Source organism: Columba livia, chromosome 2, assembly GCF_036013475.1.
Source record: "Columba livia isolate bColLiv1 breed racing homer chromosome 2, bColLiv1.pat.W.v2, whole genome shotgun sequence".
NCBI lineage: Eukaryota > Metazoa > Chordata > Aves > Columbiformes > Columbidae > Columba > Columba livia.
The window spans coordinates 48,374,234-48,400,240 of record NC_088603.1 but is presented as its reverse complement, the minus strand read 5'-3'; the positions used below and the strand labels follow the sequence as shown (position 1 = coordinate 48,400,240).

The 26,007-nt window shown below is 42.2% G+C and overlaps 1 protein-coding gene across 5 annotated transcripts in view; it reads right to left on the bottom strand.

Annotated features, from left to right (window-relative positions):
- Nucleotides 1-26,007, bottom strand: part of TRAK1 (trafficking kinesin protein 1) — a 140,027-nt gene that overhangs the window by 58,488 nt on the left and 55,532 nt on the right. For all 5 annotated transcript variants that reach the window (XM_065051792.1, XM_065051794.1, XM_065051795.1 and 2 more), the window contains exon 3: nt 16,889-17,083. Coding sequence is in view for 2 of the 5 variants with exons in the window: in XM_005510639.4 (XP_005510696.1) it covers nt 16,889-17,083 (195 nt within the window). In the remaining 3 variants the exon portion in view is untranslated. The remainder of the gene's footprint in view (nt 1-16,888; nt 17,084-26,007) is intronic.

The following is a 26,007-nucleotide window of genomic DNA, read 5'->3' as shown; positions in this document are numbered from 1 at the left end:
TTCATTTTTACAGGGATCACATAATTTTTTACTTCATTCTGCTGATCAGATTTTTAGTATGCTCAATATTAATGTGAAAGCATTACAATAAGTGTAGATCAACTTCAGGTTAATAAATCACAAAGGATTTATATAAAAGCCACTAAAAGCCTTTGGATATGCAAGGGTCGTACAATTATCTTAAAAAAAAATATATATATATATATTTTTAATACCGTGAGCTTTTTTGCCCAGTGTGATCACTCTACCCTCACACTGTTCTGTCTTTAACCAGAGGATGTGACAAGGCACTCCAGCCCTAGCTCAGTCTTGCAGAATTTCAGTTATTCATACACACAAGGCAAAAACTGCACATGCTATTAAATGCAATTAATGCTACCCTGTTAAAATACTGTCAGAGAAATATAAAGGTTCCCATGGCAACATTAACTCAATTGCTCCGTATATAAGCTATTTGTTCCACTTGCATTTTTTTTGTCCAAAAGGTAATTTCAGTCTAGTAATGCTATTAAAGAAGCATTTACAATATAAAGAATGAACATTGGCTACAAGTTTAAGTTGCTGTAGGAACTCTTTCCTCTTTATTTCCTGACATTTAAAACTAAGGAAACCTTCAACATGCTAGAACTTTCTTTTTACTGTCCTCCCCCTTGCACACAACCACCCGCTCACTCCCTTTCAATAAGACAGGATAAAAACAGTTCAAGGCAGGTGTTCAAGGATTTTTGTTTGTTTTATTGATATTTTTCTACAGAGGTGACTGGAAACATACTGGTGTGTAAACCAGAAAGGCATTAACTTTCTGTGGAGAAAATCACTTGTGTGGTCAAATGATTTCAGAACTCCTCAGAAGACTTGGAAAGATGGGACAAGTGTATGATCTTCCCAGCATGGAGACAGACAAAATACTATATATCCAGGTATCCACACTCAATCATCCCTTCAATTACATGAGAAATTGTAGCTCTATAAAGTGAGGGCTGGAAGGGTTGTCAAGTTGGACAGGAATGTCTGACTGGGACAAGAAAGCAGCTGCATACCTGTAGCACCATCTTTCAACCTCTGAAGCTTTACTTTTCATCTCTACAGCTGTATATTGTATTCCTCTTATGTAAAACTTACCAGAACGGTACATTTTTCTGGTAAACTGCTTCTACAAACATTAAACACCTGTATATTCAACTCTCCATATTATAACACTGCATTTGACTGGGCTACTGTGTTACTTGCCTGAAATTTCATATTAAATTTGAATTTAAGAAAGATTTCAGGTAATAGATCTGTGACTATTGAGGACTTATTTCTTCCTATTCCAAACCTAAATACAACAATTCGCATTCATTTGGCATTCCCTTCCAGCTTCTGGATTTTGTTCTATTTTTCTATGTTTAGTTTTAAAATAAACAGACTTTAATTTGTTCTCCACAGGACATAATATACAGACTAATAAAGGATTCTGGCAGCCAACAATCATTAGCGAGACTGAGCGCTCCTTAAGTATACAGTTAAAAAGGGGTTTTGTTAGACAGAAAAGTTGGTTTGAAAAGCTCACAAGCCCTCTCCTCCTTCCTTTCTGCTGCAATAAATTCACACTGTAGGTTAACACTAAGCTGGTCTGTCAAAACTAACCAGGTTATAAAACTCACACAAACCCCTTCCCTTGTTTGAAGAGAATTTTTGATAAAGATAATTTCATGTTCCCCATTTATAAGCATGGCCTCTCAAGAAAGTTGTAGCAGCACATACAAGAATGCAGTGAACCACGTTGCTAGAGTGTCAAGCAGCAGCAAGTCATCTCTGCTGGCAAAAAAAAGTATTCAAAGAACGTCATTACATAGTATGTCACTATAAATCATGCGTTCCCATGCTTAGTCATTCTGACCTTTTTTTTCTCAAACCTTTTCCAATTCCAGGAGAATCCTTTGAACACCTGAGCTGGATAGAGTATTTCCATTGCAGCTGCAACAATGTGTTACCTCCCATTGGATTAACTCTGGGACACATTTGTTCTCTCGGCTACAGCATCACATCAGGATGTTCAGAAAATTGAACACCATATCCTTTCATTATTTTCTACAGTCACCACCACTCAGGATGAAGTTGCCTGTCCCATTACTATTGTCTGGAGTCATCTTTATCAGAGTAGCAGCTGTGCTGTACAGTCCACCACCATGCAATGCATATTGTTAACAGTCAGGTGTTGCCACTTACTTTGCAAACTGGCATTTTTTTAAACTGACTTAAAAAAAAGAAAGTTATTAGAGCATTAAAAAGGAAAACAAACATTTTAAAAAGCCCAACTGATTTTCAAGGACAGGCTGTCATAGTTTTATTTCTAAACTGGGATCTCGTGTACTGAAGAGTTACTGGTGTCTCACTTCTAAAAGAACACTGAACAGAACTCATCCTGTGACTGCACATTTAGTAAGAGCGAAAAAGTCTGCAAGTTATGACAAAGGTCTCTTCCAGTGCAGTGTTTTGCTTAGCAAGAAGTCATTGTGGCTTGCCTAACCAGAAAATAGTAAAACCAGAGCGGTGAAAGCATTGTTTCAGCAGCTTTCAGAACTGGCATTTCGAAAAAATGGGTGCCTCAGATTTGATTGACCTTCCATGGTCAAAATGGGATTACCATCCAGGGCTTCAAATGGTACAGATACTTCCTACAGATGGGACAGAGCTGGTCCCTTCTGAACATGACATGGGCACTCTGACCTCACCTGATACAGACACAAGACTCTTCTATTGCAGAGAAGAGCCTGTTTTCCCACTGAAACAAAATGATTTAACGAGAGACAGCAGCAGACAGATGAAATTAAATTACTTAAGGACAAAACCCTATTTTCCACGTGAAAGGATTATTTCTCCCTTCTCCCAAATTATTACTGGAGAGTACTAAACTTGCATTTGTATAAAATCAAAATGGATGCGGTCTTCAGCAACCTGCCTGCAAAACCAGCTGTGTGGTTTAATTAAGGTATCACTGGGCATACTTAAATATTGTAAATGAGACCTTGATAGCAAGAGCTGGACATTTGAGAAAATACACCCCTATCCAGCATGAAGAAGAGTAAAGCTTAGAAGAGTCATTTTTTGTAAACTGTTCACCAACTGGAAATAATGTAAGCAACAATCTCTATTTTTTTGTGGTTATATTTTTCCTGGAGACAGTGAAAACATTTGTAAAATGCAGTTGAGCTTAACATCATGCTTAATTGGATAGACAAAAATATTACTGTAGCATGGTTGTGACCTATTTTTTAAACGAGGAAGGAAAAAACCCACTGACAGTCATGATTGCATCTTCCGGGAGAGTAAAGAGTTCCTCGGATCAGCTGACTGAAGCCAGCTCTGCCGGAGCCGGGAGCGAAATCTCGAAGCTACAGAGGTAAGAGAGGGTAAAGAGAGGGGTTTCTGGTCGCGTTTTCGATTCCGCTACCCGGGAGTCCCCGGCAGCCCTTGCGGAACCGGCTGACGTGGCGCGGCCGTTACCACGGTGACGCGGGAGATTTAAAAGCGGCTGTAACTCGAGACAAGCACTCAGTTCCTCGGATCAGCTGACTGAAGCCAGCTCTGCCGGAGCCGGGAGCGAAATCTCGAAGCTACAGAGGTAAGAGAGGGTAAAGAGAGGGGTTTCTGGTCGCGTTTTCGATTCCGCTACCCGGGAGTCCCCGGCAGCCCTTGCGGAACCGGCTGACGTGGCGCGGCCGTTACCACGGTGACGCGGGAGATTTAAAAGCGGCTGTAACTCGAGACAAGCACTCAGTTCCTCGGATCAGCTGACTGAAGCCAGCTCTGCCGGAGCCGGGAGCGAAATCTCGAAGCTACAGAGGTAAGAGAGGGTAAAGAGAGGGGTTTCTGGTCGCGTTTTCGATTCCGCTACCCGGGAGTCCCCGGCAGCCCTTGCGGAACCGGCTGACGTGGCGCGGCCGTTACCACGGTGACGCGGGAGATTTAAAAGCGGCTGTAACTCGAGACAAGCACTCAGTTCCTCGGATCAGCTGACTGAAGCCAGCTCTGCCGGAGCCGGGAGCGAAATCTCGAAGCTACAGAGGTAAGAGAGGGTAAAGAGAGGGGTTTCTGGTCGCGTTTTCGATTCCGCTACCCGGGAGTCCCCGGCAGCCCTTGCGGAACCGGCTGACGTGGCGCGACCGTTACCACGGTGACGGAAGTCACACCCCTCCCCCTTGCTTTGAAAAAGCCTCTTGGAGGGCAGCGACACTTCGCTGCCCACCAGGCGCTGGAAGGTGAAGTGCTTGTGAGGCAGGTGAGCACCACCCACACGGTGCTGCAGCAGCGACTGGGGCTGCTTGTGCAGTGGGGCTCAGAGGTTCTGTCACTCCTCGCTGTTAGACCTCTCACTTGCTGCTGGTGACACAGACTGGGGTGTGGCAGGGCAAGTAGACTGGACACAACTAGCTCTTGTAGGTGAGTTTGTCCGGGGTTACATTTGTTTTCTTGTCCCCAATTTAGCTAAGGGTAGCAATGGTTTCTAGAAAAAGGAAAGCTGTTGCTGCCGTTAATACAAAGAGTGTGTCTACACAGACACTACCTGCCAAGAAGGATGCAGCCACCCAGGCTTCTGGCTGCACAGAGTGTCTGTGCCTGGCATTAGTATCCGAGAATGGTATGGGAGACACCTGTGTACGATGTGACCAGGTGAATGACTTACTGTGCCTAGTGGCGGAGCTTAAGGAAGAGGTGGAGAGACTAAGGAGCATTAGGGAGAGTGAAAAAGAAATAGACTGGTGGGGTCAGGCTCTTTTGACTCCTAAGGGTGTGCAACAGGAGATGGCAAAGCCTTGTCCCTCCTGCCATAAGGCGAATACAGCAGATCTAATTAATGGGGGGGAATGGAAACAGGTCCCTGATCGGAGAGGTAAAAGAACCCTCTCTCGAACCCCATCACCACCCTTGGTGCCCCTAACAAATAGATATGAGGCCCTGGACCCTGAAAATCAGGCAGAGGATAGCCAAGAGGATCCACCTGGAGAGCCCTCTGGATGGACCTCATCAACAAAAAGAATCATAACTGCAGCTGTAAGAGGAAAAAAAAAAGAAGAGTGGTAGTAGTCGGCGACTCTCTTCTGAGGGGAACAGAGGGCCCTATATGTCGCCCAGACCCATCCCACAGGGAGGTCTGCTGCCTTCCTGGGGCCAGGGTGAGGGACATTAATAGAAGACTTCCAGGGCTAATTCAGCCCTCAGACTACTATCCCCTGTTAGTAGTCCAAGCTGGCAGCGAGGACATCAACAGAAGAAGTATCAAGATAATTAAAAAGGACTTTAAAGCACTGGGTCAGTCAGTTCATGGGACGGGAGCACAAGTGATATTTGCCTCAGTTCCTGTGCTAGCTGGGATGGATGAGGAACTAAATAAAGAGAGGAGCAGAAAAGCCCATCTCATCAACAGGTGGCTTAAGGATTGGTGTCACCGTCAAAATTTTGGGTTTTTTGACCATGGGCCAAGCTTCGTGGTACCCAGTCTCCTCAAATCAGATGGGCTTCATCCTTCTAGGGGGAGCAAGAGGACTATAGCCCATAAGTTGGCAGGGCTGATCAGGAGGGCTTTAAACTAGGTTTGAAGGGGGAAGGGATTGAAACTGGGCTCTCCAAAAATCAGCCTACGGATGGAAAGCCCAAATTAAGAGGGAAATCAGCAGCCCACTTGAAGTGCATGTACACTAATGCACGCAGTATGGGCAACAAACAAGAGGAGCTGGAAGCCATCGTGCAGCAGGAAAGCTATGACATAGTTGCCATCACAGAAACATGGTGGGATGACTCATATGACTGGAGTGCTGCTATGTGTGGCTACAAGCTCTTCAGAAAAGATAGGCAGGGTAGGAGAGGTGGAGGGGTGGCTTTATATGTTAGAGAGTCACTCGACTCTGTTAAACTTGAGGTCAGCAGTGACAAGGTTGAGTGCCTGTGGACCAGAGTCAGGGGGAAGTCCAACAAGGCTGACATCCTCGTGGGTGTCTGTTACAGACCACCCAACCAGGACGATGAAGGAGATGAATTATTCTACAAGCAGCTGGCAGATGTCTCAAAATCGACGGCCCTTGTTCTTGTGGGTGACTTTAACCTGCCAGATATCTGCTGGGAGCTCAATACTGCACAGAAGAGGCAGTCTAGGAAGTTCCTAGAGTGTATAGAGGACAATTTCCTTCATCAGCTGGTAAATGAGCCCACCAGGGGCAAGACCCCACTAGACCTACTGTTTACAAACAGAGAAGGGCTGGTGGGAGATGTGGTGGTTGGAGGCCGCCTGGGGCATAGCGACCATGAAATAATAGAATTTTCAATACTCAGAGATGCAGGGAGAACCATTAACAAAACCTCTACGCTGGACTTCCGGAGGGCAGATTTTTGCCTATTCAGAAGTCTAGTTCAGAGCATACCCTGGGAAACAATGCTTAAAAACAAGGGGGCCCAGGAGGGTTGGACATTCTTCAAGCAGGTGGTTTTGAGTGCACAGGAACAGGCTATACCAGTGTGCCGAAAGGCTAGCCGGCGGGGAAGACAACCGGCTTGGCTAAACAGGGAGATTTTGAATGAAATCAGAAATAAAAAGAGACTTTACCGACTGTGGAAAAAAGGGCTGGCTACTTATGAAGAATTTATGGAAATAGCTAGATCATGCAGAAAAAAGATCAGGGAAACAAAAGTGCAATTTGAAGTTAACTTGGCCAATTCTGTCAGGGATAATAAAAAGTCCTTCTTCAAATATGTTAATAACAAAAGGAGGGGCAAGGAAAACCTCCATTCTCTGTTGGACTCTGAAGGAAATATAGTTAACAAAGATGAGGAGAAAGCTGAGGTACTTAATACCTACTTTACCTCAGTTTTTACCAGTAATACAGGTGGCCCTCAGGACAACTCATCTCTGGAGGTGGTTGGTAGAGATAGGAAGCCAAATAGGCCCCTTGTATTCCAGGAGGACATAGTTGGTGATTTACTGAGCCATCTGGATCCTCACAAGTCTATGGGACCAGATGGGATCCATCCTAGGGTGATGAGGGAGCTAGCAGAAGAACTTGCCAAGCCGCTCTCCATCATCTTCCAACAGTCCTGGCTCACTGGGGAGGTCCCATATGATTGGAAATTGGCCAACGTTACCCCAGTCCACAAAAAGGGCTGCAGAGCTGACCCTGGCAACTACAGGCCTGTCAGCCTGACCTCGGTGCCTGGCAGGATTATGGAGCAGATCATCCTGAATGGAATCACACAGCACCTTCAGGATGGACAAGCGATCAGACCCAGCCAGCATGGGTTTAGGAGGGGCAGGTCCTGTCTGACCAACCTGATCTCCTTCTATGATCAGGTGACTCACCTGGTGGATGAGGGGAAAGCTGTGGATGTGGTCTATCTGGACTTCAGCAAGGCCTTTGACACTGTCTCCCATAATATACTCTTGCAAAAGCTGGTAGCCCATGGCTTGGACAAGTGTACTCTACGCTGGGTTAAGAACTGGCTGGAGGGCCGGGCCCAGAGAGTGCTGGTGAATGGGGCTGCATCCAGCTGGCGGCCAGTCACTAGTGGTGTTCCCCAGGGGTCAGTGTTGGGTCCAGTCCTGTTTAACATCTTTATTGATGATTTAGACGAGGGGATTGAGACCATCATCAGCAAATTTGCTGATGACACCAAGTTGGGAGGGAGTGTCGACCTGCTGGAAGGCAGGAGGGCTCTGCAGAGGGATCTGGATAGACTGGAAAAATGGGCTGATTCCAATGGGATGAAGTTCAATAAGGCCAAATGCCGGGTGCTGCACTTTGGTCACAACAACCCCCTGCAGCGCTACAGGCTGGGTGCAGAGTGGCTGGAGAGCAGTCAGACAGAAAGGGACCTGGGGGTGCTAATTGACAGGAAGCTCAACATGAGCCAACAGTGTGCCCAGGTGGCCAAGAAGGCCAACGGTATCCTGTCCTGTATCAAAAACAGCGTGGTCAGCAGGACAAGGGAAGTGATCCTTCCCCTGTACTCTGCATTGGTGAGGCCACACCTGGAGTATTGTGTTCAGTTCTGGGCCCCTCAGTTCAGGAAAGACATTGAAGTGCTGGAGCGGGTCCAGAGAAGAGCAACACGACTGGTGAAGGGACTTGAACATAAGACCTATGAGGAGAGGCTGAGGGAGCTGGGGTTGTTTAGTCTGGAGAAGAGGAGGCTTAGAGGTGACCTCATCACACTCTATAACTACCTGAAGGGAAGTTATAGCCAGGTGGGGATTGGTCTCTTCTCCCAGGCAGTTAGCAATAGGACAAGGGGGCATGGGCTTAAACTCTACCAGGGGAAATTTAGGCTGGATATTAGAAAGAAATTCTTTACAGAGAGAGTGATCAGGCATTGGAATGGCCTGCCCAGGGAGGTAGTGGACTCGCCGTCCCTGGAGGTTTTTAAACTGAGATTGGACATGGCACTTAGTGCCATGATCTAGTAAACGGACTAGAGTTGGACCAAGGGTTGGACTCGATGATCTCTGAGGTCTCTTCCAACCGAGTCGATTCTGTGATTCTGTGATTCTGTGAAAGGAATCCAAGTTGCACTACACTGAAGGAATATAGAAACGGTGAGCCCAGAACTAGACCCAGCACTCCAGGTGTGGCCACACCAGTGCTGAGCAGAGGGGAAGTATCTCCTCCCTTGATCTGCTGGCAACACACCTTCTAATGCAGCCCAGGATACCATTTGCAGCAGCAAATTGCTGGCTCATGTTCAACTTGGTGTCTACCAGGACCCCCCAGGTCCTCTTCTGCAATGCTGCCTTCCAGCCAGTCAGACCTCAGCATGTACTGGTGCAAGGGATTATTCCTCCCCAGATGCAGGACTTTGCACTTCCCTCTGTTGAATTACTCAAGGCTCCTCTTGACTCATCTTGTCCAGGCTGTCAAGGTCCCTCTGAAGGAGAGCACACCCCTCTGGTGTCTCAGCCACTCCTTCCAGATCCTGTCTCTCATCCTCCCTGATACTGTGTAGCTTGCTGACTTCCTCTCCTGACTTCTCCACATGGTGACAGCTCTTCAAAAGCAGCACACCTTCTGCATAAAAGAAAGCCATCTCTCCTTACCTTGGGGAGAGGCCGTGGCCACTCCTGGCAGCCTAGGACTTGCAGGGCTGCATTCTCCATCTGAGGCTCTGTGTGGGTTAAAGTCTCTGGCCTGGGCAAGGTCAGGTGCTCCAAAACCTAGGGAATGCACCCTGCGGCACATCACCACCACATCTGAAGGTTTAGGCTGTTCTGAACTCAGGTGAGGACCCATTCTTTGCACCCTTCCACACAAACTGTCACATCTGTTGGCTACCTCCGGAAGCTGTGCTCCAGACCTGGCTATTACACCAGGTGTCCCAAGCACCAGCTAAAAAGATGTTTCATCATCCCTGATCAGCAGCAATGAAGGTTCCAAGCACCCTTGGATCAAGGGCAGCTGACAGCTTCTCAGAAGCCATTGGAGCTTCCTCAGACCCGTATACCTTACCTTGCCCTTACGTGGCAGCAGCAGACACCCTCAAGTTTCTCAGAGCGTTTCCCAGGAGTCCCCACATGAGCCTGGCCCTGTCCCCCACAGTTCTCAAGGCAGAACCCAGGCTCTTCTACAAAGTGCTGCCTTTGTTCACTGTCTCTGGTAGCTGCACTCAGAGCACTGTGCTCTAGGCCTGGCTCTTATGTAGACCTCTCCTTAGCAACCAGCTAAAACGGTGCTTGATGCTCCCTAATCTGGAGGCAGGAAAATGGAATGTCACTGTGCTGTATCAGCACATTTTAGACTGGCTCAAAAGGCACTCTGCCTTAACAAAGACCAGTGAGATGGCATTCGATTTATTTAATTATGCTTGAGGGTTATATTAGTTTTATTTTGTTAATTTGGCAGGGATTGGTTCAGTCTTCAGTCTGAATTCTATGAAGAAATAAATGACAGAGACATGCTTTGGAGTTTCAGAATGTAAAAGAACAGCTGCAGCCCTAATAAGCTATTAATTTCCTCCCAAAAGGTATCTTCATCCAAACATGAAGACTGTTTCCCAATTGCAAACTAAATTTCAAAAACTAATTCTCTGCATCACCTATCCTAGATTATAGCTTAAGTACTGCCTCCCCACCCAAGTTGCCAATAATTTAAAATGCTTGGATATGTAAATATTCATGCTTCTATTATACTAATATCTATGAAAATTAATTCAAAAGTAGGGCTAAATAGCCTTACGTCCACGCTTGAGTGATGCTGCCCTGCAGGATTCTGTGACTGCCAGCCTTTGTGTTTGGGGACTGGACTGAGGATTTCAAAAACAAAAAGCTACAGGAAGGCAGAAAAATCTGCTCTAACAAGCCACAGCAGTATAGCTAAGCAACACTGTGGACTCTTATCCTTTGTATAGATCAACACAGAGGGCAACTCATCACATTTCCACTAGTAGGTTATAAATCAACATCAATCTCAGCATGTAGTCCAGAAACTGCAAGGGTATTTTGCATAAGTCATTCAGAAATGAAATGCTCTTCTTGCTTAATTGCTCAGATTTCCAACCTCACATGTTCATACAGAACAGTTACAATGACAACATTCAGTGTACAAGCCTTATGAAGCTTAACAAAATGCTGTTAGAAGTCAAAAGCTAGATTTTAAAATTCCAAGCATAACCCTTGTTGTCAAGTCATCTGAATTTCACTCAAAACGAGTGAGTTGTACAAAAGGCGTCCCATAGGAACTAAACAGCCAACTGCAATCAGCATTTTGCCTAACAGTTTTGATGTAGGTTGTGGAAGGAGATTTAATACAAAGGATCCAAACATTCTCTTGGTACAGTTTTCTTCCCCACTGCAGAGAACTCAACTCAATTTACACTAGTCAAGACCACCACTCCTGCTGTGGTATCTTAAAATGCACATCCACCATTCTATTATAAGGAGTTCAGGTAGTATAAAACCTTGTTGGAAATGGCAGAACATTACTAGCCTCAGCATGATAAGGTTGCAGTGTCTGAGAGACATTCTTACTTGAAGTCTGCCTTCCACGGTGAAAAAAAGCACAGAGGTACCCAAGGTTCTAATAATAATGATAGAAGAGCAGTCCTCATTACTGCAAAATACCAAGAAAGCAAGAATCAAAGTTTTTTTCAGAAATCAACACTTTACAGTTGTAAAGATTAAAATATCATCCAGGCATCACAAATTTAAGAAATCTGAAGGTGGAATTGGAGAGTTGATTTTAGCTCAGCTTATGGATCTGTAGCACTATTATCCGTGATTTATCTTGTATTACAACTTACACAACATTTATATAAGCCTACAAGAACAGTAAGCAAAAACATAACATGTGACAACTAAGAAAAACTAGTTTGCAAATTTGCTTTACTGACAGAGAACAGATGTTCTCAGAGAACCATGGCTTTTCAGTAATTACTGAAATCACAATATGCACACACACGTTCACACCCCTCAAAAACCTTGTTGCTTTTTGCTTTTAATAGGTCACATCTTGACTCAGTTGTAACTGCCATACACAGTTAGAAGATGAAGCAGAGCAAGTTCAGTAGACTCGAGAACCAGGAAAGAGTCAGTATTTAAGTGCACATCACTGCCGTACAGTGCTCAGGCATCCAAAAAATGAGTGCAGCATAAATACTTGCCCTGTATAGAATTTTATATGACGAGTCTTTCTACTCTGGAACTCAGTAATCAAACTACTGTAATTTATAGTTTGTCATTGTACACAAGCTGCAGAATATACTTCATTTTACTGAAAACCTTTCCAGACCACAGTGACTTCCCTCCTCTGCATTGAAGCTCTTGCTTCAACCATCCACACTTGTGATTCACTTCTAGTACATGTTCAATGCTCACTTTCATACATTAAGAAGAAATAACAGAACACAAAAACAGATGGCATTTTGTGAATATCAAGTTACTTTTGACAACAGTTGTGTTCCATGTATCCTTTACAGTAGGGTCTAATATGTCATTATGCTCTATTAAAGATGGATGTACCACCCCAAGGAGACCTAAAGAAGCAATCAAAAAAAAAAGAACTGAAATGGAGATGCCCATTAAGACAGTGGCCATTTAGATTTTTTCATTTTGCAATCCAAATAAGATAATTTCTCGTTTCACTCAAATACGATTGACTGTTTACCTATATTCAAGTGTTCCCTTGTGATACGCTCCCCATGGTAAAAAAGAAACCCAGCCCTCTCTGTCCCCTGAAACAGTACCTGTTCAGTTACAGCAAAACAAGTATGCATGAGCATACTTTTATAACTCTCATACTTTTTAACTGAATGAAAATGCATCCGTATGCTTTAAAAGCTTGGTAATACAACACTCCAAACACCCATGAGCTCTTCAGAAAACTCCATCAGTTTAGCACATCAAAGGACAGCAATGCAGCTGCCAGTGACCTCACATGCTGAATCGCTCCTGGAAGTATTATTTCTCACTGATTCTCTCCTTGGAGCAAACGCAAACACAGATGAACTCAAACTAGAGAATCCTGTCACTACAAGTGATTTAGATTCTTTCAGAGATAATGGTCTTTGGAGACACCTGAATCTATCCAAACAACCACAAAGCCTCTCTGATTAAATATAAATGTACTATTAAGAAACGAAAAATCACAGCCAAATAGGTATGCAGTATCACAAGTTTCCTATTAACAAGCCTTTTTCATAGAAAGGGAGAATACTACATCAATAATGAGAACAAATCACAAAATCTAGAATGGGTATATGTAAACATCTAAGTAAATGTGCCTGACACAAAAATAATGTATCATAATTCATATACAAACAACATTTTACATAGCAAATAAATTCTTTGGAAGGACAGTTCTCATAGAGAGAAAGTCCATGAAAAGTTAGAGCATTGTTTCCTGAGCACAGCTTAAAATTTTGGTTTGGGGTTGCAAATCAATTAGAGCTTTTTATACAACCTTTTTGCCAAATGAGTTTTATCCCTTTCCTATTGCTATTTTAAAGTGGGAACAAATAAGGATGATAGTACAGTTTAACAGGCATTTATTTTCATAATCAGTTTACTTGCTAGGCTTAAGGCAGCCACATTTTCTAATCAACTCCAGGGCACTTTATAAGACTTAACCAAAAATGCATGAGGTTTTATTTTCATTTCAAGTAGAGATTTAAAATTCCGTCATAATAGTTTAAAGTTTCATAAAGGATAACCACAAATCCATTTCTACATTGATACACATACACTATGTATATTTACTATATATGCACATATACACACTTTAAAAATATATGTGTATATTTAGCACACCTCACTTTCCGACTTCTGTGGGCCTTGAAATATTTTTAAGTAATCCAGTACTGAGGTTCAAAGGTTCAGACATCTATATTGTTCAAAACTTACAAAAGGACTCAAGACAGAGCTGGAGATATGGATGACAATCAATACAGTGGCTGAAGAGTCACTGAGTATGGTAACTGCCCACAAATGTGCTCAAAACCTACAGCAGAAGGAAAAAAGCTGCTCTCAATTACCACCTCCCAAAATCAACCTCCACTGCCCTCGGATGCAGGGGTGGGAATACCATTATAACCAGATGTATTCCCCTTCCCTAATTCCAGTTGTTCCCAGTAAGCACCTGAACATCATCAAAACAATGAGTTACAGTGCAAAACTGTCACTATTGTGTTACCGTTCAGGCTATTTCCAACCTAAGCAATTACCCTTCAGCTGGTGTGGTTGGATGTTATACAATGTTGCTCTTCCAGATTCGCTCTGTCTCTATACAAAAAGAAGCCTTACAAAAGACATATTTACATATATTAATAATTCACAATATTTACATACATTAAAACATCCACAAAACATCCCCCATGTTGTCCAGTATTTCTTAGTCTGTTAACATTTCCTGAATAAAGCCAAAACATATCCATCCCTCCCTCCCTGTTACATTCTAGTTTCAAAGCTGATAGACACTAACACATGAGGAACTATAAACAAAATACCTAATTCCACACCTAAAAATATTCTGTACTAGCTCAAGTTTCAATATTAATTTTACTCTAATCACCTTTGTGTTTCTCTAAGAAGCTTGAGGAAGGTAAAGCAACAATCTGTATCTGTAGAGTATTTTAATTCTGATTAAAATATTTGTTTTGCAGCAAAATCAATGAATTCTTCCTTCAGCTAAGGAAAACTTTGACAGATTACGAATTTTTATTGCTTATTACATTTAACTACATCATAGAATTCTTAGACCACAAGGATACTATTTTGAAGATAACATAGATTTCTAAGGTTTTTTTATACTAACACTTCCCTGTATACAAGTTACAGTATTTGCTCACCCCCTCGTGAAGGTTTTCCAAACAAACTAAACAGGTACAGAAGGAGTGCCTTAATTGCAGCACTGAAAATGAATCATTGTGCAAGCAGCCACACCCTGGAAAACACTCTCCAAAGTGATGATGGTACAGCTCATGAGACTTTTTTGCCAACTTACTTAAAATAATATTTTTCTTTCAATAGTTAATTTCTCCAAAAACCAATGTTTATAATCAGTGTCATAATTTCCAAACACGTCAAAGTTTTATGATCTTGCACTCTCATGTACAGATGCATTGTATGACTTGTTCACAAAAACTGAACAAAGATAAAGTCAGAGAACTCCATTTCCAGGCTCATTCAAAATTTGCTTAAAGTACTATCTATACACAAGTGTCTGTATACAAGCAGTAAGGAATAAACTTCTTCATGGAATTTTGCCTTGCTTGGTTCCTCTTCTTTAAGCAATTATTTCTCAATGAAAGCAGAAAACAGACTTTGTGGCAGAAATTACACTCATCATTTTTTTTCATTCAAGCCAGTTGATTAGATGAAATCTTCAATCAGAGCAACGTAGTAAAGTTGCAGTCATTACACTTGCAAACTATTTTATTCAGCTTTTAGCTTAAGTACTTGCTTACTTCATTTTGTATCCATCCCCAGTTGTGCATTATTGTGAGTGACATAGCCCATCAGCATCTCAGCTGGGAGAATCAGGATGCTGCCACATAGATTTTTGCCATCCTTGCTGAGCTGGGTCGGCAGAGGTAGCGTTAATATCTACACTGCCAGAACAGCTGACCCAGAAGTGGCAAAAGTGGGTATTCGATACCATATCAGGTCATGCTCAGCTACAAAAGGGGTGGACCATGGGGACAGTCTTGCTGTCTGCTGGGAGCAGAGCAGTCTGGATGTTTTCTCTGGACCACGTAGCTTGGTGCTTTTGTATTTTGGGCAGGAGCTGTGGTTCAGGGCAGGAGCTGCAGCTGGGAACCCACTTGTCTTTTGGGTCAGAGGGGCTGCTGTGGCAGGACTGCCACGTGGTCAGGCTGCACTGTGTGCCCATCGCTTTTTTGCAGGTTCTTTCAATGCTGTTATTGTTTGTTTTTCTTAGCTGTTCCGTTAAACTGTTCTTATCTCAAGCCATGAGTTTTGCCTTTTGTTTCCTAATTCTCCTCCCCATCCCACCTGGGGAGGGATGAACAAGCTGCTAGCTGGGGAGAACTGGGGCTAAATTATGACACTTGCTCTATTAGCAAAACATCTTCTCCCTGGTTATTGCAAAAGGCCGCCCACATAAACAACCTTATTTGTGACACAGGACTAATCCAGCTACTGAAGACTTTAGAAATCTGACATTTCAAAACATTTATTCAAGCCAGCTTCTGCCACCATTATAATAACACTAACGGACTGATACAAAACAAGGAATTGTAGTAGAACTGGTTCCACAGATCAGCCTCTCCCCCTTCCCACTGTTTTTGTCTGATTGGCAGGAGGTCAAGGGCATGTATAAACTATCTACTAAAATATCTGGCACCTTCTTTAGAACTACTGCAGTCAGAAACTCAGTTCTCCATATTCTTAATGCTCTTACCAAACTTACTCATTACAAAGTGAATTCTGCAGGTGCTTCAAAATGCAAAGAAGCCACCTTTGCAAAGGTTTGTATTGAGCCCTGTAACTCATCTCTTTTGAGCTTCACAGTGCCCACCTACATCTATCTACTACTACAATCTATGTAAATCCACTGCTACGCAAGTCTTAACTACCGTAGTTTCAGCATAAAATGGATTGGCTTAACACTCTGCAGACTATTTTAACCTGCAACACATGAAGAAGTGCAACAAAATTGCACCTTCATTTGAAACCACAGAAGGGAAAAAAAACCAGAAGAATCATTTAATCATACATTACTCAATAAATCAGCAACTAGAGGATTAATCACAGAAGTCTGCTCTACTTGCATAGCTAAGTTGATACGCACAGTGGAAGAACCCAGAGGGACATTAATACATTCACCACGATAAAAGCATCTATGGGCTCAAACAAAAGAAAGAAAAAACCAGAAGGTCACAATACTGCATGTTCTCCCTCCAGGCAGAAAAAGTACCTTCTTGTCAAATAGTATGAACATAAGGAAGAATGGATGGAGAAACCATCCTGACCAAATGCTCAAAGTTCGGTTCTTCACCAGTCTTTCCTAGAAGCATAAGCTGCAGAAAAATGATTTTACAACAGTGTAATAACTCAGAGAACACGTTCAAAAAAAAGCAAATAATGAAACAGGTCTAAGCCTTCCATATTGTATATGTACAGAAATCTCAGTCTCTTGCCAGAGAGATCACAAGTAAAAACAAGTATTTCAGTTTCACCAGTATTTGATAACATGGAGAAGAGCCTGCAGAGATTACAAATGCAACTAGTGTTTCTAATTAAATGTTTCATTTGTTTTCTGTCTACCACAAACTTGAAGACCAAGGCAATAAATAACAGTTTTCTTGCTTTCCACAGTTGTAACAGAATTGCACAGATACTTCAGAGGAGGTAGCAAAACCAGCATTATTTTATTTGTTCTTGAGTACAATTTCTGAATTTTTGACTTACGGAAGTATTTCAAGGTCTCTTCTATTTGCTCAGTTGTTAAGTCAATATTCGCATCAGGAGAAATGAGAGGTGTATGAAGCCAGTCGTCGTGGTCATAACCATAGATTGTATCTGCTCTTAGCTTATAATGAGGCAGCTGCTCTTCCAGTAGACTTATGATTTCAACTTCAGGAAGATTGGTACTATTGCACACATCTGGTAAGAGAAGGAAGACAATCTGTTAGTTGCTTTCAAATGAGAACTATACATACAAGCTAGCAAAGATGTCTGTTTTGGCATCAGCAAGATTTTTCTGCGTGTAAACAACAGCGAGATACTAATTGGTTTAGAAGATATGAGTAGCACAAATGATCCCAAAATAGCATATTTACTAGCTGAAAATACAAGGACATGCTCTTAGGGACAAAAAGCCCAACCTCGGAAGCAAGGACTCACTTATGGGAGAATAAGGTGGGGTGGGGGGAAATAGAGAGCAAGCACTGACCCAGACAACCTGGGTACGCAGAAAGAATTAGTGCATACAGAAACTTCAGGTTTTGACGTTCTACTTGACAGATTATTTTTAGCTTGCAAGCTTTGCATATTTCCTTAACTGGGTCTTTGAGCACAATTCAGTACCACTATATTTTTTGCCTTGCTGCTGGCAGATTTTTCTCAAGAAATCCAGGATTGCAATAGCAAACAGTGTCACAGTTTACACCTAAAATGCACTGGTAAAGTTGGCTTCAAGAATTTTAGGGAACCTTTTGACACCATCTCAACCTGCATTCTGTTGTATCAGTCCCTCCTGTTCACAAATACATCAGGTTTGCACACAGTTTCAAAAATGGATACTAACAGCCATCAACAACTGCAAAAAATGTTGAAATTAAAACTTGGAGATTCAAATTTAGAACAAGAGGAAGCTGAGAAGCTTTAACACAGAAAATTCCAATTAAACATAAAAACTTTTTCACCATTAATATGGTCAAACATGGGAACAGGGGCACAGGGAAGCTGAGAAATCTCCCATCTTTGGAAAGATTGACAACTGTACTAAACAAGGCCATGAGCACTCTAAAAGATCTGCTTTGAATAGTTGGCATAACAGATGATCTCCAGATGTACCTTCCAACCTGTATTCTTCTATAAAGAAGAATTATGTGTGTATGTGTGTGTCTATGTGTCTGTGAATAACCAAAACAGGTGTGATCAGTTTAAATATGTATAGTTTAACTACTATATATTATTAAGGAGCCCCAAAACCCCTGGTATGTTTTCCATAAATACTTAGTGCAATCTGTATTTCCATTTCCATGCCAGGACAAAAAGAACACCACAGCCTGACCATGCTCACATGCTGTGAAATGCAGTTCCTTCTTTAACCAGTAACATTACTCTCGCAACTGTTGTTAAGAGTCACCCCACAGTAAATGGCAAAGACTGTTAAGGCTCTGAGTGCACCCACAGGCCTTCACTGTCCTGACCAGGCTCATCAAGGACCCTGCTCAGCACCCTCTGCCCCGTGGCTCAGGAACGCCATTTAAACTGCCCAGAAGAGGGCTATGAAATTGGTGAAGGGTTTGGAGAGGAAGCTGTATGAGGAGCGGCTAAAGTCACTTGGTTTGTTGAGCCTGGAGAAGAGGAGACTGAGAGGAGACCTCATCGTGGTCTACAGCTTCCTCACAAGAGGAGGAGCATGTGCTGATCTCTTCTCTCTGGCAACCAATAACCGAACCCGAGGGAATGGCAGGAAGATGTGCCAGGGGAGGTTTAGGTTGGACATTAGGAAAAGGTTCTTCCCCCAGAAGGTGGTGCAGCACTGGAACAGGCTCCCCAGGGAGGTGTCACAGCCCCAAGCCTGACAGTGTCCAAGAAGAGACTGGACAATGCCCTCAGATACATGGTGTGAACTATAGGGTTATCCTGTGCAGGGACAGGAGTTGGACTCAATGATCCTTGTGGGTCCCTTCCAACTGAGGACATTCTGTGGTTCTAACTCAATTACCCCATGCAGTGCTGGAGGGTAAGTCTGTGCCCAGCTTTTTCCCCTGCTGATACAGACTCATTGCCTGGGCCTCCTGGACTGACTACAGATCCACCCCGTCCCTGGCATTTGACTGACAAGCACTGGAGAGTCAATGCTAACCATTACTGCCAGCTCCTCTGCCTCGCACAGGAACAAAGGCACTGGGCTCTGCCAACAAGGATCCTGCCCTTCCCAGCCTGGGGTCTCACTCTGCTGCACCCTGACACAGACACCTATTTTCTTAAGAGAGGAAAGTGATTATTGCAGGACTGATGCAGACCTGCAATTCCACTGCAAGCCAGAGGAATTAATCTCTTTTAGGGGAGGGGTCAGGAAACAGGGAAGTAACACATACATGTCTATAGATCATCAATTACCTTTTTTTTTTTTAATCCTTCTAATCCAGAAATTGCATTGTCACAAGCGTCATCCCAAGCACTTAAAATGGCAAGAAAGTTACTATCGTATCAGTCAAAAGGGAGAGGATACAAACATGAACTCATTACTGTTAAACTTCTCCCTCTGTCCTTTACAGGATGCTACTGATGAAAACTAAAATCCTCTTGGGAAAGTTACACTCTGCTTCATGGTTCAAGGAGTCTGCTATTATCTAACTGGAGGTATTCTCCTCTGCTTTCATCCAGGCTGTTTTGCTAACAGTTGTACAGGTGTAAGTGTTCTCCAAACCTCACTGCAGCAGTGGATGTGCAAAAGTTGGTAGGGTTAGGTACTTACAGGTATAGCAATGCTATTTTTATGGAGCTCCATGCACTGTAAGCATCAGCCAGCGCACATCATTTTAAAAGGTCATTGCAGCCCTTCCTCAGAGGATTACTAGTGTACAGAGAGAAACAAGATCTGCCTCACACATTTCAAAAGCTGAAAACTAACCTGTAACTACAAAACGTGCTTCTTCCCTGGCTACATTTTTAATTGCTGATAACATCCATCCTAGTGCTTGCAACCATCTGAGTTCAGCAAAGCCAGATGATCTTCTAAAAAATACCTGTTGATATCTACTGAACATTCAAAGACGTGCATGTGGGCATGCATTCACAAAGATTTTTTATATAGATATATCTACATATATAGAGGTATGTATAATAGATGGTAGATATATATCTTTTGGTTACCCAACTGCTCTCACTGTTAAGAATATGGGGTTTGACTTTTTGTTGGGTTTGGGTTTTGGTGTGAGTTTTTTTGGCTGAAATGTTAGTTCACCTCTTGTGAAGAATCTAAGAGTCTACACACCCTGACTGAGATGGTCTTCTTGGGAACAAGGAAATAAAAATGATCGAAAAATTCAAACCTTTAGTGTCTGCTTTTACTTAGTATTTCAAAGGAAACTGACTGATTTTAGAGATGACAGGTGGAAGTTTCAGTCAAATAATTTTGTACAGAGAAGTAAAATGGTTTGCTGCATCATAAAAAGTAGCAGAAAATGGAATGCAAATTACCCATAAAATTTAAGAGGAAAAAAGCTTCCACACAAAACCAACCAAACCAAAACAAAAAACGTCACAAAAAAACAACCAAACCACCCACACAAGAAACCCATACCATTTTACTGTGGAAAAGAAAGCCACCAGAACATGAAGGACAGAATAAATAACTAAGAATTATAGAGGAATACAAGTCAACCAAGATAATTTTTCTACTCTGTCATACAAAAAAAATCTTGAGTCTTTCTGAGCAATTCAAAACACCTAATAAATGGAAAAGATACTAATGAATAACTGGAAAGGCAACTTATTATGATGCTATTGTCATTAACTTCTATTGGGATTTTAAAATCTGTATACCAGCAGGAAATATAGGCAGGTTCTCATGTAATTGCCTATTTAGAAAAACAGGATACTGTAATTACACTTGTGTATGACTAAATCTTAGTTCACCATTTAAATCAGAGCAATATTCTCAGTGCTAAAATTACACAGTCTTTCCCTTCACTTTTCCTCCTCTCCCTTTTCTGGAGTGCACACACTTGTTATGAGCAAGTATGTCAATTAGCACTATACCATCCTGAAACACCAGGTACATTTTATAGAAGACCCTGACTGTGCTTCCAGATAGTTGTTATTAATATTTCTGATTAGACTGCAAAGGTAATGTAGGTTAAGTAAGTTTCTTGCTGAAAATACCTGAGACTTAATTTATGTTTTATGGTTAACTGAAGTCCAGCAGGCATAACACTGTTACACTTTCTCATGTCCTAAATTGTACCTTCATTTTACTGTGTTAAATGTAACAACATAAGCCTAAGACAATTAATTGGTGATTAATAAAAATGATACAACAAAATATGGTTGAACTATATCCTCACAAGATGCTCTGTTACAGATTTCGAGTTATGTCTAAGCAATTTTAAACTTCCAGTTTTCTGGACATCCTTAGCAAACAAAGTTCTACATGCAAATTACGAAAACTTAAATAGCTAAATGGAATATGAACTCACAATTCTTGGTAAAGTGTGGGTCATTCCAGGCTCTGCTTTTTAAAGAAAAGAGTTAAGAAAGATTTTAAGTATGCTCTTGCATACTGTAGAAATCTGCAGCTTTCAACGCTTTCTAGAAAGAGTTACATATAAACAAAATTTGTTAATTCTTTTCCATATTATTTTTGCAAGTATTGCATTCCAGTGCTTTGCTATCTTCATAGCTTAAATGCAGCACATGTACAAACACTCTCACCTCTTTTGGTGCAATATATTCCTCCATGCCCTACTCCTCAGTCTTCTTTACAGGAGTTTTTGACATTATTCCCCTGTGTGTTTTCTAAATAAGATTAAAAGAAATTCGTTCAGACACTTTTTTTTCCCCTCTGATGATTTTGCTGCTTCATTTTCTCTTTCACTCTTTCAGTAAAGAAGATGTAAAACTGGGCAGAACACTCCCATTGAGCTGTCTTCTGCATTTTTTCTTCCTACTTCAGCACCTCTAGGGTAATTATTAATGTATTACTTTGTTAGCATGTTCCATATCTTTTCATACATTGGCATCTGCCTGGTGTACTTAACACAGCCACTAAAGGTTCACTGTTTATTTCAGATTTCCTTAGAGAAATTTCTATTAGACCTGTTGATCTGGATACCTTTTACCATTTCATTTATTTCATCTGTTCTCTCTCTTCTAGTCAACACATCTATCCATTTAAAAATTACAGGAAGTTAACTTCTCTTTGTGGAGATTGAGTTGAGGGTGGCTTTTAAAAAAATATCTGGGGAAGAAAGAGGCACAATTTTTAGGGCAAACAAGTGAGGACAAGAGTACCCTTGGTTATTTTTGGATGCGCTCTTACACTCCTCCTCTGCTGACAAGTGAGCAAGGAGCTGATTAAACAAAATGGAGTGAGAGGTCTAAACCAACAGGAGCTGCCTATATCAAAGGAGCACAGCACCTCTAGGACTGTCACTGCCCCTCTAGGCACATAACATTACCCAGATCATGAGACATCATGAAGGGTGCTGTCACCCACTGACATTTTCATCCTGTAGTCACACATCCATGCAATACATTAGCTCACTTCCCAGAGAGTGTTAAACATTTATTAGCTGTCAAGTGTAACTTGGAAGAACTAGGCCAACACCTCAGGACCAAGCAATTCAAGCTCAGTTGAACTAACTTCAACTCATGCTGAGTTCAACATGAACCACACACAGACAGATTTGAAGATCTCATTCCAAACAACACGGTCACCTAAAGCTCACTGGTTAAGATTCCATTCTCTGCCTGCCTTTTGGGTTTTACCTGCTTACAGCTATGACTGCATAGTCATATCTTACTGTAGAAATGAAACCCAGCTTGATCGATAAACAAGGAGCACCTATTTCAGCATCAACTTAACATAAAAGTAGTGATAAATTCAGGGAAAGGAATCTAAAACAAAGAGAAGGGATCAGAAGGTATGGGGAGGTATGGAACAAACAAACCAACCAACCCACCCAAACACACACAAAAACACTGAGAAGACAAGTTCTACAGATCTCAAAGCTTGTTATTCCCCAGGTATTTTTAGAAACACAACACAACATAGCTGATCAGTATAGACATTGCATGGAATATAAAACATTTAGATCTGTCTGAATTCTGACCCAAGCTATCCTCAATCTTTATGGTTTTATTGGTTTGTTTTCAAGCAGAGGTCACCCTTTCAAGGTTAAAAGGACTTCCAGGTGCCTACAGGACCTGCTGGCAGTACACAGTGCCACCTGGTGTTTAGAGATGCTTTAGTAGCCAACCCCCTAAACCACCAATGACATTTTCTCAGCCAGTTTCTTGTTTACAACTCACTTCTGAGAACAGAGCAAAACAATTTCTGATAAACCAAACACTGCCATGAACCATGCCAGGGTCAGGGTTGTGCACAAGAAGGGACAGGCCAGAACACACAAGTCAAGATGAGGAAGACCACAAGAAATCTCCCCAGAGACAGTGTCATTCCTGTAGCATTGTGCTCAAGTGGTGGTCCTGATGGAAGCCAACACCTTGCAAAGAGCTCGCAGCACCTGTGCTCCCCTGAAGTACCTCCTCCAAGCTGTCCTGCAGAACAGCTATTAATACATTCTAGGTGTGACCTGGGGAAGTGCTGGGCTGCCTGGCTTTGGATATCAGGTTGTATCTCCCACCCACACTGAATATTTTCCAGGGTACTCCACTGCATCACCACCCAGCAGCTGGTACTCAGCCCACAGCCAGAAAGGTGCAGTCTAAATACCCTCTCCTTCTGAAAAACAGAAAAGGGGAAAAAAGCCCAACTACAAACAAACAAAACCAAACAAAAACAACACAAAAAACCTACAACAAACAACAACAAAAACCAAAACACAAAACAAACAAACAAAACCACCACACAACAGAAAAGGAAAATAAAGAAAAAAAAAAAGGAAAAAAAAGGAAAAAAAATGAAAGAAAAAACCCCACAACCCCCCGAAAACACAGCAGAAAAGGGGAAAAAAAGCCCTAACAGAAAAGTAGAAGGCAGAAGAAAACAAACAAACCAAACAACAACCACAACAACCAAAAAAAACCCAAACAACACAAAACCCAAACACCGATACAGAAAAGGAGCAGGAAAAGGGAGGGGAGAAGTGGGGGGAGAACACAACAGAAAAGGGGAAAAAGGGGGGGGGAAGGAAAAATGAAAGGTCCTAGTAGTCACTTCCATAAAAAATATTTCATTTCCCACAATACATTTAAAACTTTACAACTTGTCGCAACCTTTTGAGGCAGGTGGGGAAAGGGAAGTAGATAAGAGCACAGGAAGAAAAGTAAGATGAGACAAACAAGGAAACTCTTTGGAGACAGCAGGAAGAATTCTTCAGTGTAATAAGGAACCACCTATTCCCCTCCCTGGTTTCAGACCTGTCAGATTTCCACACGCACACATTGCACTTCCACTTGATACTCAGCTTGCTAAAATTTAAAAGAGATAAACTTAAAAACTATGAAAAAGGCTGGTTAATAAATAGCAAATTATTTTTTTGAAAAAGCACACAATACCTGAAAAGGGTCAATCCCAGAGCTGGTTTCCTACTAGTTAAGTAAATGGAAAGTCCCCTGGAGAGCAGGGCTTCCACATGGAGATCAAAGTCCAGCCACATGTAACGCAAGAAATTAAAGTTCATAAACGTGTGACTATGTCATGCTGAGTACTAGTGAATCCTGACTGCTGTTTTTGCTTCATAGGATGTATATACATACAAAGGACAAAAACAAAGTTCATGTCCCTTCTTAGAAGCCAAGGATCAATGGGCTCCATGGAAGCAAGCGGTGTTTCTCTAAATGAGTTTTCAGCAGATATTCCCTGGCTGCTTGACACAGCCCAACAGTCTGATCTGCCCAGTGCTTTCTGTCCATTTAGATAATCATGGAACAGAGTGAACCAGTCAGTACTGTTGTGAGCAGCTCTACAAAATAATGAAGAGCAAAAGGGTAGACACCAAATATCAACCCTGCAATTAGGTTGCTAGCTAGTCTTCTGAAGAGGGAAACAGAGCCTGTAGTCATCCATTATTTGAGCTCCATAGGCCCACCAGAAACAGGAATTACGTATTAACTAGGGTCCAGAATTAAAAGTATTTCTTCAACATTATTTATCAGTTACTCTGCACATACACTCATAATAGACAAAACTCCAGAACTCACCATATTCCTATTCAATTTCAGTTCTAGGACACCCAGAACATGGCTAATTATATTTAAGTCTTACAAATAATTGTGGTGACTCAGGACTGTACACACAGTACCTTCTAGGTCAAAGAAAATCACTTCTAATAAAAAGAAAATTCACCATCCTCCCAACTCACCGACTTGCATAAAGTGAAAGATGGCCTTTGCATCCTACATATCAGAAATCTCATTGCTGGATGCAAAGCCAAACTGCTGGAAGAAAAGTTCTTCAACAAGAAAGCTGTCTTATACCTTTAAAACTCAGACTCCTCAAACAGCCATGGCAGCTTCTGGAACTTGACTGGCATGACAGGATTTTGGAATTGCAAGCCCGGCCACACCTTTAACCGAAGTTGCTCAAGCAGTGGTTCGTCTGCCTCTAAACATGGAAAACACTGCACAAAATCCAGTCTTCCGACTCCAGAACAGTCTCAGGTATTTCCATTCTGGGCTGCCACGGCAAGGCTTGAGCTGACCTGTAATTCAGTGCTGCCCACGGTGCTCTCTCTCTTGCACACATGGGTCTCAAGTGGACTTCCCACCTTGCATAGGTGGGGGCACAATGGGAAAGGCAGGCAGGGTTTATGGTAGCCAAGTGGGCGCACTGAATCACGAAAGAGGAATTCTGGATGAGAAATCCAGCCCATGGAGAAAAATGAGGCACCCAAACAGGGATTCTCATGATCTTCTCTATATAATACGGTATGTCACTTAAGTTATCTACCATTTAGCATTTTAATTCATACAAACATGCACTTATAAGAGCAAGGACAGGAGAAAGACTAAGAGTTTGCTTTTCTTTCTCTCTCCCACCTCCTTCCCCCCCCTAAACAAACCCAGCTTCATAATCAGCAAAGTCCCAAAGAAAGTTTTAAAGGATTTGTTCAAGTGTGGGAAAGCCTCACAGAACATAATCACAGTCCTGGTGTACAGCCTGGGGG